The following is a 16,328-nucleotide window of genomic DNA, read 5'->3' on the forward strand; positions in this document are numbered from 1 at the left end:
GCTGCCCTTCCCCCACGCAGACACACGGGATGCATGTTGAAGAGTGGCTTGCCTGTGCTCCAGGAAACCCTGCCACAGCGAGATACAGGGAGGATTTCTAACCCACTGGCAATGGCAGTCGAAACAGCACCATCTGCCCTTGTAAGGCCTCCACACCATGGGCACCACCAAAGATAAAGGTCTTGTGCTCCATTTGATGTTGGAGGGGGCACGGTGTGGTGGTGAAATCCCAGTCTGGGAGACTGAGGAGGGAAGACTATTACGTTCCAGCCACAACCGAGTAGTTAGCAACTTGGTCTCAATATTAAAGAATTTAAAAGGGCCAGGACTATAACAGTATGAAGACACTGGATCCAGTCTCCAGTACTACACATACGCAAAAGAAATGGGATGAGTTAGACACCTAAATGAAGACCATAAAGCGAAATACCTTTAGAAGAAATTAGCATGGAAACGCCACAACCCACCCTGGAAATAATTTTTAGGACATCGAGGACAGATACTCAAAGCAAACATAGACAAAGTGAGACTCCGTCAAATGTCAAAACTTCTGCACAGCCAGAGCAAGCATCAGCAGGGTGAAAGGCCAGCTTACCTGCAGCCATACACCTGGTACGAGGCAAGTATCTAGACTAGATAAGTACCTCCTGCAACGCAAGAATTGCAAACTCCAACAACCCGATTGCTTTCAAGTGGGCAAAGGACTTGAGTAGACTTTCTGTGAAGTCCACACGCACATGGCTAGCGAGCTCCACATCACAATCACCAGAGAAATGCTAATGTAAATCATTAAGTAAAAACAAAGAAAGAAAGAAGACTACAGTGAGAAACCCATGGATCCCCCACTAGGACTACCACTATTAAAGAACAAAATAACAAGTCTTTTTTTTTTTTTTTTTTTTTTTAATGTATTTTGTTGTTGCAGGGTCTCACTATGCAGCTTGGACTCGTGGTGATCCTCCTGCCTTCAGCCTTCCCAGCGCTGGGATTATAGGTGCTCACCACTATGCCTGGACTCTGATTGGCTCAGCCCACCCTGGGGGCGGGGCTGTCTTGACATGTGGTGCAGGGGTCAAACCGCAGTCCCTGTGCTTGCCTAAACTTTTCTAAGCAGGCATTTTAGTCCGCTGAGCTATCTTGCCAGCCTCAGAGTCTTGGTGGGAATGTGGAGAGGTCGGAACTTGGTGCTCTGCTGATGGGACTGTAAAGTGATGTAACCGTCACAGAGAACAGTCTGGAAGTTGCTCGAATAACTAGAAATATAATTATCATCTGATCCAGCAATTCTATGTTCAGCTCTATGCGTGCTTTTGGCTAGGAGAAAATACCCAATCCCCACAACTGAAAAAGGAGAGGTTTGTTTTTCGCCCATAGGCTGCTGGCTCCAAGGCAGGAGGACCTGATAAAAGGACCTGTGCAGAGGACAGCTGCCCAGGTCCCAGCAGCCAGGAAGCAGAGAGGGAAAGGAAGACTCTTGGCAGGAGACACCACCTACAGTCTCACGCCAGTGACCCCTTGCTTCTAACCAGACACCACCTCCTGACAGCACAGCAAGCACACCACCCCTGTATTCAGTCACCTTCCAAAAGCCCCACCTGTGAGTGCAGGAAGCGCTTGATGGGCACCTGGATACGAATCATAACAATACCTGAAAGAATTGAAAGCACCATCCCAAAGAGGACGGTGTACACCTGTGTTCACAGTGGCATTAAATTAACCAAAAGGTGGAAGTGCCCCAAGTATCCACGGACAGGAGCAGACAAATACAACGTGGCCTCTCTTATCCACAGAACACTATTCAGCCTTAAAAAAGAAGGCAGTTCCATGATACATGGTCACGTGGATGGATCTTTGGTTATGAAATAAAGCAGCCACAGAAAGACAGATATGAGAGGATTCTATAGGTTTCTTCTTTTATAAGATCCCTAGGGTCCTCAAGTCCATAGAGACAGGAAGCAGGATTTTGGTGGACATGGTGGAGAGTTAGTGTCTAATGGGGACAGAGCATCAGTTTGGGGAGATGAAAATGTGCTGGGAATGGATGGTGGTGCTGACCACACGGTAGTCCACATATACTAAATACCTCTGTGGAATTAAACATGGGATTTAAAATTGTACCATGCTAAATTTTATTTATTCATTTTTTAACCATAATGATTTTTAAAAGTGCTAAATAAAAGCTCTTTGGAGGATCAGAATGCGAAAGTAAACACCAGTGCACGGGGTTCAGGGAGGTGGGGATGGGGCCAGACACCCTGCCAGGCAGGGCAGGGGCATGGACAGTGTGCATCCCTGTGTTCCTGGGGCTGGCAGGGGCTGCTTGGGGTGAGAGAAGACCAGACAGGGGAGCAATGGGGCAAGTGGGGAGGAGAGGCCTCGCTGAGCAGGCACACGTCCCCGGGTGCAATCCCATGTGGGACACAGGGCACAGGTGGAACAGCCTGCAGGTGGAGACACGCGTCTGACCTCTGTGAGGGCTCAAGTCAGAGCCAGCGAACCCCACATGGGGACCATTGGCAGTGTCAGCGTGAGTCATTCTTAGAGAGAGCTTTTCCCATGGCTGAATCTGACCTATCTAATCAGTGGCCCTGCCAGTCCAGGGCCTGCAGATCCTGGGCTGTGCTGGCTGGCACTCTGTGACCCCAAGCTGGGGCACACAGTCTCATAGATGGCACGATAGGAATGGACCTATTACTTTGTCTGTACTTTTTTCAATGCAATGAGCAGACTGCACTTTGTTAAGAGAGACAGTAATGAATTAATTGGCAGCCTCTGGCCCTGATCATCACCGAGAGAGGAGGAGTCTGCCCTGAGAAACGATGGGTGGTTGAAGCCTGGACTTGGGCGTCACAGCGCTGGAGTGCTCCGAACCCCAGAGCTTCCTTTGAGGCCGCTCCCAGGAACATTGCATTTTGAATTTCCCACAACTGTCAAAGTAACTCGATTGGTCAGTCACTTGTGAATTGTCCACAGGAAATAAAACAAGGGGGTTCAAGCCACGACTTTATTTATAGAACCCTCATTTTGCTATTCATCAAAAAAATAAACACAACCCACCTCACACTAAAAATATGCATCTGAAGATCAACAATGAGGCCATGTTTGGCTGAGTCCACAGAGATTTCAAACTGGAGGAATTTCTCACAGATGTGCCCTAGAATAATTCAGGACAATGTGCCAGCCAACTTTTTTTTTCATTGACATTTTAAGAAACATGTCACCTCCTCCTGATTATGAAGTTGGCAAAGAAAAGCTTTCCGCTCTAATATGTTATTACAAGCTGTGTGACCCTGGCCACTTTACTTAACCTCTCTGAACTATAGTGGCTTTCCCTGTGGAATGGTAGGAACGATATCTACCATGCAAGGAAGGCGTAAATGAAACAATTCCTGTGTCAGAATCAAATGATCATTTGCTGAGCACTAAGGAGAGAAGGGGCAGCCACACTAAGGGTACTGCTGTTATTCCCTGATATTTTTAGAGGGAAGCATGTTGGAGTAGTCCCTGGTTACAAGCTTTGAGAAGCAATGGTGCTTCGTGACACCTTAAATGCTTTATTCTTACCATGTCAGGTGACAGCTGGCTCAGGGTGTTGCAAGGCATTGGTGCAACTGCCTGAACTTGAACTTTGACCCCCTTGAAACTTGACCCCCCAGTCTTGAACCCTGACCTCCCTACTTCCTGGCCATTTGAGCTTGGATACTTCCCATTGGTAAGCAGCAGCAAATCCCTTGTGGGGGTCAATGACAAGTTATGAGATGATCCCTGCAAGGTACATAAATAAGCACCTGGCATAAAGTTTCATGCAATAAACAGCTGCTATAATTATTAATAATGTTTCATTCATATCTGTCCTATTTGTTTGACAGAGAAAGTCCCATGATTTTCACAAAATACCTGGGAGAATCAACTTAAAAGGCTCATGGTTTGGAGAGTTCAGGCCATGGTTGGTTTACCCCATAGCTTTGGGCCTGTGATGGGGCAGAAACTCACAGTGGGAGGCATGTGGTGAAACAAAGCTGCTCAGATCATGAAAACTGGGAAGAAAAGACTGAAAGAGGAAGTGGTGTGGATCCCCATATGTCCTTCAAGGACTTGTCCCCAGTGACCCCACTTTCCTCTGCTCTGTCCTTTTGCCATGATGTTTCTGCCTTTCAGCGAGCTACAACCACAAGCTACAACCATGAACCCAAACAAACCCTTGCTCCTCTTTTCTAAGCTATTTGCTTCCAGTAGCGAAAAACTAGCACAGAAAATTGGTACCAAGAAGTACAGTCCTTGCTGCGGCCATACCCATCCAAGGGGTTCAGAAACCTTTGGAGCTAATTTGCAGGAAGACAGGAAAAATTTGGAGAACTGAGCTAGAGAAATCCTAGAAGGCTATAAGCAGGATTTGATGGGCAGTTGTGATACAGGTTAAGACCAGAACGTTGATAGGAATTCAGATAGTAAAGATTGTGCTCCTAAGGTTTCACATGTCAGTGAGGGCTCTACTGGAACTGGACTAGAAGCCATTCATGGTACATTCTGGTAAAGAACTTGTCTATATTTTTTCCATCTCCTAAGACTTTGAGACTGAACTGAAAGGTGTCAGATGCACTAATTTGATAGAAGAGATTTCAAGGTGACACAATGTTCAGGCTATGGCACAGATACTGCTGGTAGCTTTTAGTCAGATTTACAATTAGGAGCAAAGAGCAGAAAGATTTGGAAAATGTGCGGTATGGATTTCTAGGAAGCACTTGTAAAGCTTGGGTCCAGGAAGATGTGGTTGAAGAGATGAGTGCTATTTAAAAGACAAAAAAAGTCCTTTGCGTCAGGACAATAAGAAAGATACTTTGAAGACATCTCGGGAATTGGCAAGGCCCTACCTACCCATCGCAGGTTCAAGTGTGTAAAAGTATACCGTCTTGGGAAAGAGTTTATATTGAGCAAAGAGCTTCAGGGTGCCTCGGTTGCTCAGGGCTGCCTAGGGAAGTGTTTTCCAAAGTGCAACTGGAGCCCAAGAGGGCCCAGCCTCTGCTCAAGCTGGCAGCAGGCCCTCGTGTCATTCACCTGATGCTGCTTTTTCAGACATAGAGAATACAAGAGTTCTGCAGTTATGGGGGTTTCCATTCAAATTTCAAAGGAAAATCTGAGAAGCCAGGCAGTATAGGACAGAGTTGAAGTCCCTGCCAGGAGCACCTGAGAGGGTAACACATTAAGCAATGGACGTGAAACTACAACAGAGATTCCAAAGGTGCCGAGAGTAAGGAAAGCCAGCCCCAAAGAGAGGTCATGTGGGCTGCAACTGGCACGGCCATAGGGCAGGGCCACCCTAGCCCTCTGGAACTTACATCACATTGTCACATGTCCTAAATGCCAGACATAGAGTTACAGGACTTCATGTTTGTCCTGCTGGGTTTTAACGTTGCTTCAGTCCAATTCTTTTCTACCTCCATTCCTCTCTTTTGGCATGGGAATGTTTGCCTTGTGCCATTTTATCTTGGAATTGTGTAACTTTGTTTTGTTTTGTTTTTATGGGGGGCTCACAGCTAAGAGTTTGCTTTGAGTCTCAGAGGAGACTTTGGACTTTTTTCCCCCAGTATTGGGGACTGAACCCAGAGCCTTTGCACTCAGCTGCATCCCCAGTCTCCCTCCCCGTTTTGGGCCACAGTTTTGAGCCACGGTCTTGCTAAGTCGTTAAGCTGGTGTCTCCATTACTTTTCTTGTTGTTGAGACATAATACCTGACACTGAAAGCTAAAGGAGGAAACATTTATTCTAGCTTACAGCTTGCTGAGGTTTCAGTCCATAGTCAGCTGGTTGAAGACAGGGTGGCACAGGAGAGGGGCATCACAGAGGAGAAAGCCTTCATGGTGTGGCAGGAAGTGGCAAACAGCAAAGAGCCAGCATGCCTTCCATCTTTCCCTTCATATTTTTTTAAATTAATTAATTTATTTATTTGGTACAGAGTCTTGCTACACAGCTCAGGCTCATACTGATCCTACTGTCTCAGCCTCCCCAGATGCTCCAGGGGTTGCAGGACCAGCACATCATGCAGTACTGGGGATCAAACTTGTGTCCTTGTGCTTGCCAAGCAGATGCTTAGACCACCAAGCTATCTCTGTGGCCTTTTCCCTTCATATTCTGTCCAGACTACAAACCTATTAGTTGGTGCCAGCCACATCCAGGATGGGACTTCTCATTACACACATCCAGAAAAACATCAAACCAATCACAGACTAATCTAAGTAGAACACCTTTAATCCATATTCACATACCCTAGGTTGAATCATCTCTCCAAAGCACCACCTATGAATGCATGAAGCTTTGGGAAGACATCTAGAGATAAGCCATAACAGTTGCCCAGGCTGGGCGGCGTGAACTTGTGATCCTCCTGTGCCAGCTTCGCAGAGTGTTGGAAACACAGACATTCACCACCAGCAATACTGGAACTGTTGAGACTCTGCAGACTTGGAGATAGATTGAGGGCATTTTGCATAATAAAGTGGGTATGAGCCTTCAGCAGTAGGCAGTAACAGGCTATGATTTGATCTAGAATTTCCTCCAAAAGGCTGATAGGTTCAGAGGCAGGACTTCTGGCAATGTGATTGGGTCGCCAGGGCATTAACTTCATCAGTGGATTAATCCATTGATGAGTTCATATATGCCTGCCTATAGGAGGCAGAGCCAGTTGGAAGAAGTGGGTCTCATTGGCTATCACTTTGAAGGGTGTATCCTGTCCCCAGCCACTTTGTCTCACTCTAGTCTTCCTGTCTCCTGTTTCTTAGCTGCCACAAGATGAGGAGCCTTTCTCTGCCATGCCTTTCTGCCCTGCTGCTCCCCTGCTTGGAGCCAGCTGACCATGGACTAAACTTTCTTAAGCCATGAGCCAAGAAAAATCTTTTATCCTGCAAGCTTTATGTGGCAGGTACTTTGTCCCCATGGTGGAAAGATGACTGATGCGGGGCTGCTGTGAGTGGTGTTGCTTGGGGTACTTACACACACACACACACATACACACACACACACCCCTCTTCTGAAGGATATGTGTGCCAGGTCTGCACCCATGCTCAGTCCAATGGTCCTCGTGGCGGCCAGTCAGCATGGCACAGGGATCCCAAGACCAACGAACGCACAGCTCCTACACTGACCTTCGTCTTCTTCCCCTGGTTAACCGTGAACTGCCTCTTTTGTTTTTTAGCACGGGCCACGCCTTCCCCAATCAGTGCCTGTTAGGCTACCGTACCCCTTTCACTCAAGCTCCATCCCCAACCCAGCCAATACATTCTTTGCTGGCCTGCTTCTTCTCCGAGGGAGCCTGCTTCTCTTTGGCAGCCCTCCCAAACCAAGCAATAAAGGGTTTCTTCACTTTCCTCCCACTTCTCTTTTGAGCCAGAGGAAGGAACCTTACAATGTGTACATGATTCTGTTGCATATCTGTCTAGAGCAGTTTTTCTGGGCCACAGAGCATGCATTTGTTCAACAGTAAATACAATTGTCAATTATCCAGAGGGTCAGTTGACACTCCCCTGAGTAGCGTTGTTTGTTGTTCAAGGATTTCAGTTGCTCCCTATTCCTGTAAAAGCTTGGTATCTTCTGGATTTTGCATTTTGAGTGCTTGGTTGGATGTGTGATAGCATCGGAAGGTGGTTTCACTTTGCATCTCTTGGCCACTAATAAACTCTAGTGCCTTTTCATATGCTAATTAGGTCCCTTCTTTTAAACCACCTCAGGTGACTGCTGATTGGATAAGGAAGCCTTCCCCTATGCATCTGTGGCTCATTCCACCAGGACCAACACATGAATGAAACATTCTGAGAAGACAGACCTAACGATCAATCTCTTCCCCAGGGCTTACTTTGGGGAGCTATGCCTCCACTTCTGTATTCCTGTCCAACAAGTAAATCTCACAGAGTTACAGTTACAAAAAATTTCTCATAGAAGTCCTTTGGGAGTTCCTTGTCAACTCTTCGCTGAGATGCCTTTCTTGGGAGAAGCCAGCATCTGGTTACCTCTGGCTCAGAACCTTTTCAGAGGCAAATAATGCAGCCCAGCACTGGTAGAGGATACGCTGGGCCTCCCCAGCCTTTTGTCCCCATGCTAGGGAGGTCCGTAGTGCTATGATGAGACACTCTGATCTTCAAGTATCAGGAACCAACTCCCACTCCCACCCCAGCCAGTCCCATGGCTCTCTGGCCACTAGTGTCAGGAAGTCCCACAGCACAGAACCACCATTCACCAGGCGCATGCTAACTGAGCATCTACCATGTGCTGCTCACTGTGGGAGGTGCTGAAGATTACACAACCCAGTCACAAAGTGTGGCCAGTGTTGAAGGCGAGGGGCAGGCACCAGGTGGTGGCATGCCATGGATGGTCTCTGTCCCAGTGACATTTAAACCAAAAAAAATGATAAAGAGACACAGGGAAAGAGTGCTCTGGGGAAGAGAGTACTTAGGCAAAGGCCCTGGGGTTACTGTGGGGAGTGGCTGAGGGAAAGCCTTCTGGAGCCACCTGTGGCCCTAGGTACCAGTGGGTCTAGCCTCTCAGAGCTCTGTGGCATTCTGCTTTCTCTTGCCCCGGGCTCACTCCTCAGCCCCAGGTCCTGCTCTGTGGCTTCCTTAATATTTTCTTTCACCCTGACGGCAACTCATGCTGTTTTCTTTTGCATTACCAACATGTATAGACTGATTATAATCTTTTATTTAGGAACTGGGAGGACACAGCAAGATAATATTTTAAGATCCAGAATTGAGTCTGAAATGCAAGCCTGGGCGTTGCTTGGGGGTCGCCCACATTTTCCTCCTGGGAACACTGGACTCACAGATTCAACTAAAATGTCTCCTCTCACACCAGGAGTAAGGATAAAGTCACCAAAGTGAACAACGCGGATGGTCACCCCCTACACACACACACACACACACACACACACACACACACACAGAAGAGACTTCCCAGGGCACCTGAGGCCAGGGAGGGGACCCAGGCTCCTTATTAAGATCTCAACCTCAGCACCTCTCAGCAGCAACGGCACTCAGTGTTCAAGGCACCCCAAACCCAAGCTGAAGGCTTCACATGCATTCAGCTACAGACAGGGGTCTAAGACCTGTCCTCTAAGACAGGACAGGTGCTTGTACATAAGACCTATTTTAAAGGGTGACATCCCCCCACAAGTGCTGCCTTCCGAAGGGGCTTCCAAGAGTCATCATTCTCAAACTCAAACTCTTCATCTGATTTGGGCCCAGGGAAGAGAGAGAGTACTGGATTTGGAGTCAACACCCCCTAGCCTGGAGTTCCATTCTTGCCACCAAACTACTGTGTGACTGAAGGAACATCAGTCAGTCTCTCTGAGCTCCAGTTTCCTTCCACTGTGCCCAGTAAGAAAGGCTGGGGCTGGCCGGCTCACTCAGGGGTGTTTGGAAAGAATTCAGATCCCTCAGGAACCTCTTTAAAGCCAGAATCATACCCGTTCCAATGGTTATTCATAAAATGATAAGTATCAAAACATGTCCCGCTTTGAGATGAATTTTGGGGAGTCCCTGTGAATACACACTATGGGGTTAAATCCAACTTATCCTTTAGGGGACTGCCTGGAGCTTTGCCCAAGGGAGAGTTCTAAGCTCTATTCTTAGGAAATATTGTTCAATTTGTGACCGCAATGGACTGTTAGCACCATGAAGAATTGCTGGCATTAAAACACTAATTAAGAAGAACCCAGAACAACCATCTTTCAGCAAAATTAAATCAAAATGGTTCCAGAAGTCTCATAAGTTGATGGCTGTGATCTAAAACCTTCTGTGAGCGCTGCAGATATGACTCAGTGACAGGGTGCTTGCTTAGCATTCAAAGGGGCTTGGGTTCCATCTGCAATGCAATCAATCAATCATCAGTCAGATCTTCTGGACCCCATTAAGAACTCTCTGCTACGTTAAATACTGTTGTTAGGCTGGGTGTGGCGATGCAAGCCTGTAACCCCAGCACTCAGGAGGCTGATGCTGAAGCATCTCTGTGAGTCTGAGGCCAGCCTGGGCTACACAGTGAGTTCAAAGTTACCCTGAACTGCACAGCAAAACTTGTCTCAAAGGAAAGAAAGAAAGAACTGGCTGGGGAGATAGCTCAGTAGAATAAGCACTTGCCTGGCAAATGCAAGGTCCTGAGTTCAATAAACAGAAGAACAATGAACTTCTAGTGGAAGCTGGCCAGCAGGACCTCAGCCAGATGCTCAAGGTCACTCCCTATAGGGGATGAGTCCTGTGTGTAAAGACAGATGCCTTTGAGGGGATGTGGCAAGATGTCACTTCACCTCTGTGACTCCACTCCCCCAGCCTAAGATCTCAGCCACCTTATGAAAAAGACTTCCAGGTGGGGGCAGTCTGCAAAACACTCGACCAGCACCCCACAAAAACTATCAAGGGCCACAAAACTAAAGGTCGGAGGCACTGTCACAGCACACAGGAGCTGGAGGCCCCATGACCACAAAAGGTGCTCATGGTCCTGGATGGAATCTTGGGACAGAAACGGATGCTAGGCAGACACCAGGCTGTTCTCACACACTCTGACCCGCGTGCAGACAGAGGCTGGAGGGAGCTGAGCGCAGAACCGAGATTCAGAAGCAAACACTACCTTAGGGCTCAAACACCACAGAGCCCACCTTGACCGAGGTTGTAACTGGATCCCCCATACTCGCTGGACCCCTTTTCTGCTCCTGCTCACCCTGAGCTCTTGATTTGCTCTATCTGAGGCTGCTCACCGCCCAGGAAACACAGCACAATAAAAACGATCCCTGATTACACTTCCCTTTTAATAGCGCACATCAATAGCTCAGTTTCCACGACAAGCTGCACATTCAGACTTTCAACTTGAAGTGCCACGCAAACGCATTAACAAAATCATTACACACCAGAGGCCATATGTGGGCAGAAGTGATTCCAGCAGGGTGTGAAAGAGAGAGGATTAAACCTTGGGTGTCGGGGGAATGTTTGCTTACCACACCCAGAGGCCAACGGGTGTGGTGGAGATAGATAGGAAGTGGTCTCAGGACGTGGCCGCCAGCACCAGGGATTGGGGCCCCAAACTTGCTGGGGCCTCGTGGGCTGTGCTATGTGTGGGAACTGCAGCCCAGCCAGCCAGATCACTGTGAAAGGCTCAGAGGGAGCAATTGTCCCCATGGGCTGCAATGAAAAAAAAAAGGAAGCTGAAATTACCAAGCTAGGCAGCTACTATACACGCAGGTCCCCTCCAAGGGCCAAATAGATGAAACTAGTAATTTGTCTGCCTAATGACCGCATGACCATTGTCAGAGGGCTCTCTGGGGACTCGGAAGGCTTTGAGTGCTTCAGTACACAGTGTGAGCATCCTGCCACGTGTGCCGGGTGCTGAGGGCAGCGGGCTGTGGCCGAGGCTGAGCGGCGAGCAGCGCCAGGCAGAGGCGGGCGTGGGACAGAGGTAGCTCACACAACCCACGGGGTCTCGCCTGTGCCCCCAGTAGCAGCCAAGCAAGCACAGTGAGCCACCTTCACCCTGGAGAGCTAGGGGGCAGCACTGAGCTGCAGTGCCTGGCGCAGAGCCAGGAGTCCTCGTGGGCCAGGGCAGGCAGGTCCTCCTGGAAGGATTCCCAGAGCTCTCTGGGCTGTGTAAGCTTGGGCACATGCCTTGCTCTCTCTGTGCCTCAGTTGTTAAAAGGGGCTGCAAACATCACGAATGCAGCAAGTGAATACTAAAGGAAGTGATGTAAGCAAGGGTCTGCAACTCAGCAGCGCCTGCGACAGAAGAGAACTGGCAGGGAGAGTCGGCTATCGTCTGTCTGACCGTCCAGCTGTCTGTCCCCGTCTGACTGTCATTGAGCCCTGCCAGGCTAGTTCTAGAGACATCAGTGAGGCAAGAGAAGATGATGCAGCCGTAACACCAGTGCAGGGTGGGTAGCCACCGCAGTGTGGAGCAGGCTGCGAGACATGTGAAGTGAAATGTACCAGCCACAGAGGACAGGCACGGAGGATACCACTGCCATGAGAGCACTAGAGGACACAAGTTGCAGCAGAGAGAAGCGGCTGGGCTCCCTGGGGAGGGGCGGGGGGGGGCAGGGAAGAGGCGAGCCACAGCTGAGTGGCTCAGGATTTCTACGTGGGATGAGGAAAACGTTCTGGAAATAGGTAGAGGTGGTGGTGGTTGTGCAACGCTGGAAGAGTCACTAATGCCAGTGACAAGAACACTAAAATGATGCAAATGTTGTACCGCATGCTTGACCACGATTTTAAAAACTAAAAAACCAAAAACCATCCTCCGCCCCCACCCTACCTCTCCTCAGGGACCTTCCCACCTTCATCTGCTCAGTCCCCAGCACTCGGGGCTGTCCATCCATCCTCTCTTACTCTTAGACCCCACTTCTGGGCAATTCCAGCATGGGACCTGCAGTGCCGCCTCCCCTGGGGCCCCAAGATGGCCCATCTGGAGTAGGGAGGGAGGCTGTTCTCTGTAGGGCAACCACAGACTCCATCCAAACCTGACAGCCAGGTCCCTTGCCGGCTCCAGGCCTTTGTGGCCCTGTCCTTGCAGCGGCCAGAGACCCCTCACACAGTGTCCCCTCCTGCCCCCCTTCTGCCCCCTGTTGTCCTACCCATGTCCTGGCTGGTCCTTGAACCCACTGCCTGTTCCTGGAACTCCGGTTGTCACCTGATTGCACTCTTTGTTCCCTCTGCCTGGTCTGCTTGTCCCTGCTCCTGCTGGGGTCTGACCTCTACCTCTGCACAATGACAGCCACCTGCAGCCTCCTTCTCTCCTGCTCTACTTTCCTTGTATCACCAGACAACACACTAAATGTTTTATAGACAGTCCCGAGAGCTTGGTCTACTCTGTCCCTCACCCTCACTGTGTGCCTAGGACCAAGAACACAGCATCAGGCCACTGTGGGTGCTTGGTTGCTCCTAATGAGGATGGATGAGGTTCACGAAGGACAGCTCTTGCCATTGCCCAGAGTGGGTCAACAGCAGCACAGGGACAACTGCATAGCATCTTGCCTGGAGTTCAAATCCTACCCAGGCCATTTAACAGCAGTGTGACCTTGACTACAGGATCTGTGCCTCAGTTTCCTCTTGCGTGGGTGGAGGAGGGTGACAAGGCAGATGCAGACCAGGTCTCGCTGGTTGTACACAGCACCCTGCTCAGCTGACTTTGTGTCCCTTCCCTCCTCCTCCCTCTGTGACTGGGGGCCCTCAGTAGTTCCAGAGAAGGGGGGAGGCCAGGATACTTCATGGGATGAGAAAAGAGCTAGGCAGACAGGCCTGGTGGAGAGTGATGATGACACTGCCCTACCCCACCGTCCTGGTGGGAAGTGCACACAATGACTTTATGGATAAGCAGCTGATTAATAAATTACAAGGGAGACGCTGAAGAAGGCAGCCTGGGAGGTGGCGTGCAACAAACCATCGCATCTTGCACCTCTGGGCTCCAACACACTGCAGGGGATGGAGACAGAAAAGCTACAGAGTCAAGTTATCTTTATAACAAATGACCTCAGGGCTTTATAGGTAATGCACAGAGTGGGTAAGCAAGTGGGTCAAGAGCACACAGCTCTGAGCAGCAAAGCTGGGACTATCACTGTACTACACTGAAACTGCTTCCACCCTCAGTGCCTTGATGCCTAAAACGGGACAAAGTGACCTTCTCCTCCCAGGCCTCTGTCCTGCAAGTCTGTGGCTTTCCTCCTGGGAACCTGCAAATATCAACGACAGCCTCTGGCTTTCACCACACCAAGAGAACCTCAAGCTGATGTCCTGCCCCCCGCAGGGTCCGCTGCAGGCGGATAGTGCCTAGCACCCTACTCCTGACACTGGTGAGGCCCAGAGCAGGGAAAGAGGGCAAGAGCCCTTCCCACCGGCCAGCCCACTGCCCAGCCAAGATGCAGCGGGAGAAGCACAAGGGCCTGCTCCTGCAAGAGGGAAGGCTGGGGCTCAGCGGATTCAGATCTGTCTAATTAGGTCCTCCATTGAGGAAGGCTCTGGATCCCCACTTCCGAGACTCAGCCTGGGCCCCAATCTGAGGACAACTGCAAAAACCGGAGCCCATATGATTGGGCACAGAAAACAGCTCCCTGGGATGTTGCAGCCTTATCACTGGGGCATTCTGCATGGGTGGAATGAGAGTACTGAGAACCTCACAGGGGCTGGATGCAGGCACCCTGGCTCTATTCTTGGTGCCAATATTACTCTGTGTGGCCTCAGTTTCTCTGTGTAACGGGCATGGCTATGCACTCTGCCTCGAGCACAAGTGTGTAAAGCCCTGTAGTGCCCGGATGGAGCCACACAAGATGAGCATGGGGCTCCTGCGTCCAGCTAGTTGCAGAGCCAATGGGACATTTTCTTTTTCTTTTTCTTTTCTTTTCTTTTTTTTTTTTTTTTTTTTTTTTTTTTTGGCAGAACCAGGGATTGAACTCAGACCCTTGTGCCTGCCAGGGAAGCGCTTATTCCACTGAGCCATCTCCCCAGCCCCCTCAATGGAACTTTTTCTACCTTGAGCTTGAGAACCCTGCACAGGAAGCAGAGCATCCTGACCACCCCTAGGTCTCCCTTCCCTCTCTGAAAGGCGGGCTCATTCTCTCTCTCTCTCTCTCTCTCTCTCTCTCTCTCTCTCTCTCTCTCTCTCTCTCCTTTAATTGGGGGAGTATACAGTGCCACTTCAGGAAAGAAGCCCAATTGGGTTGTTTAAGAAGTACACGTCACAACAAGTTTCTCCATAGGAGTCCAAAAAACCCAGGGGGAGGCGGAGAAAGAAGAAAAGGAGGACTTCCCGTGCTAAAGTTAGCAGCTCGGGCTGCGGTGGCACTGATTGCAGGGCACAGACACCTCACCCCAGCTCAGTGGGACACGCTCCACGGTGTCACTAAAGAAAATCCCCTGCACGAGGGAGCCCCCGGCCATACCCCATTCTGCGGTTTATTTAAGAACCTCTGAATGGGGAAGGGAAAGACCATCCAGCAAACATTGCTTGGGTCATTTATTTTAAAATTATTGGTATAAAAATATCCAGGGTCGTGATTTATGTGCAGGGCTGGTGGAGGAAGTCGGGGACTCCCCCTCCCGGGCCAAGCCTCATCTGTCTCTGCCTGTGCAAGCTCCAAGACCGTTCCCATTATGCCTTTGAGTCCCAGTAGTTACTTTATATCGCAAATAAATCTTCGGAATAGCACGGAAATATTATGTGTATTAATAGCGCCTGTAAAAACATCCGAAAAACCTAGCATCCGCCTGAGCCGTGGATGCAACCCGACTGCGGACGCTCCCCCGGGATTGGAAACAACCCGCCAGCCTGGCCGATGCCGCCCCCTGGCGCGGGGCCCTCCCCGCACAGTACCCAGCCCCAGCCCCAACCCCAGTCCAGCTGGATCGCTCGCTCTGTCTGCCTTCTGTCCGTCTGTCGGAGCCTCAGCGACCTGCGACCCACGAAGTCCCTCCTCTCTGGTCTTCACTGGGGAGCAGCCGGGATGGTCCTTGTCCAGGAAGATGGGGGTGGGGTGGGCCTGACCCCTCTCCTCGTCAGCCCCTTAATCCCAGGAAAGCCGCCGTCCGGCGGCGTCTGAGAACGCCCAGGTAGCGCCTCTGGGTCCTGCCCCCTTACCCCCGCCCCCCGCGCGCCGCTCAGGATACTCACGGGCTGCGGGGGCTTCCTTGGGGCACAGCCCCTCCGGCCCAACGTCGGCCTCCAGCATTGCGCGTCGCTCCCCGCCTCCGGTGCCCCCCGGACGCACGGGGTCCAGGGCAGAGGACGGCGAAGTCACACCTGGAAGTCTGCAGAGGCTGAGGGCTCAAGTCCGAGCCCAGCTCCGAGGGACCAGTTCCCCCACTTCTCCCCAGAGACAGGATGCGAAGCCGCGCGGCGGAGCCAAACTTGGCCGCCCTTCGCCACCGCCGCGCTGCTCCTCCCCCTCCGCTTTTTGGTCCGGGGGTCCCGAGCCGGCCTCTCCGCCCCCCAGGGGTTACCTGCGGGCGCCGCCCTCGCCCCGCCCCGCCCAGCGCGTAGCGCGACTGCGGGGTAGCCACCGGACGCCTAGCAAGCGGCGGGACTCTGGCGACAGCAGCCTCAGCTCGTCGCCCGCGGGTCCCGCCCGCCCCCAGCCTCCCGCTACGCGGGGGCAATCCTCCCTGACACTTTTATCAGTCCGGACAGGCCTTGGGGCCCCGAGCGGTGGTGTGGGGCGTGCCTGCCGCCAGGCCCCAGGGAAGGGGCGCCCACTAAGGAGGCCCCCAAGCTAGCCCTGATAGCTTGGCAGGGAGAGGCTCAGCAGAGGACCCGCGTTCCGGACCCCCTTCCGTGGGCGGCAAGACCCTACTAATTTGCCATAAGAAGAGGCTGAAA

At 50.9% G+C, this 16,328-nt stretch overlaps 1 protein-coding gene across 7 annotated transcripts in view; it reads right to left on the bottom strand.

The window, feature by feature from the left end:
- Ano1 (anoctamin 1) overlaps positions 1–15,806 on the bottom strand; it is a 146,807-nt gene extending 131,001 nt beyond the window's left edge. For all 7 annotated transcript variants that reach the window (XM_004627110.2, XM_023710664.1, XM_023710665.1 and 4 more), the window contains exon 1: positions 15,624–15,806. In XM_004627110.2, coding sequence (XP_004627167.2) covers positions 15,624–15,681 — 58 coding nt within the window. In that variant the 5' untranslated portion in view covers positions 15,682–15,806. The remainder of the gene's footprint in view (positions 1–15,623) is intronic.
- Positions 15,807–16,328: the final 522 nt, after the last annotated feature.

Source organism: Octodon degus, unplaced genomic scaffold, assembly GCF_000260255.1.
Source record: "Octodon degus isolate 3935 unplaced genomic scaffold, OctDeg1.0 scaffold00018, whole genome shotgun sequence".
In the NCBI taxonomy this organism is placed as follows: domain Eukaryota; kingdom Metazoa; phylum Chordata; class Mammalia; order Rodentia; family Octodontidae; genus Octodon; species Octodon degus.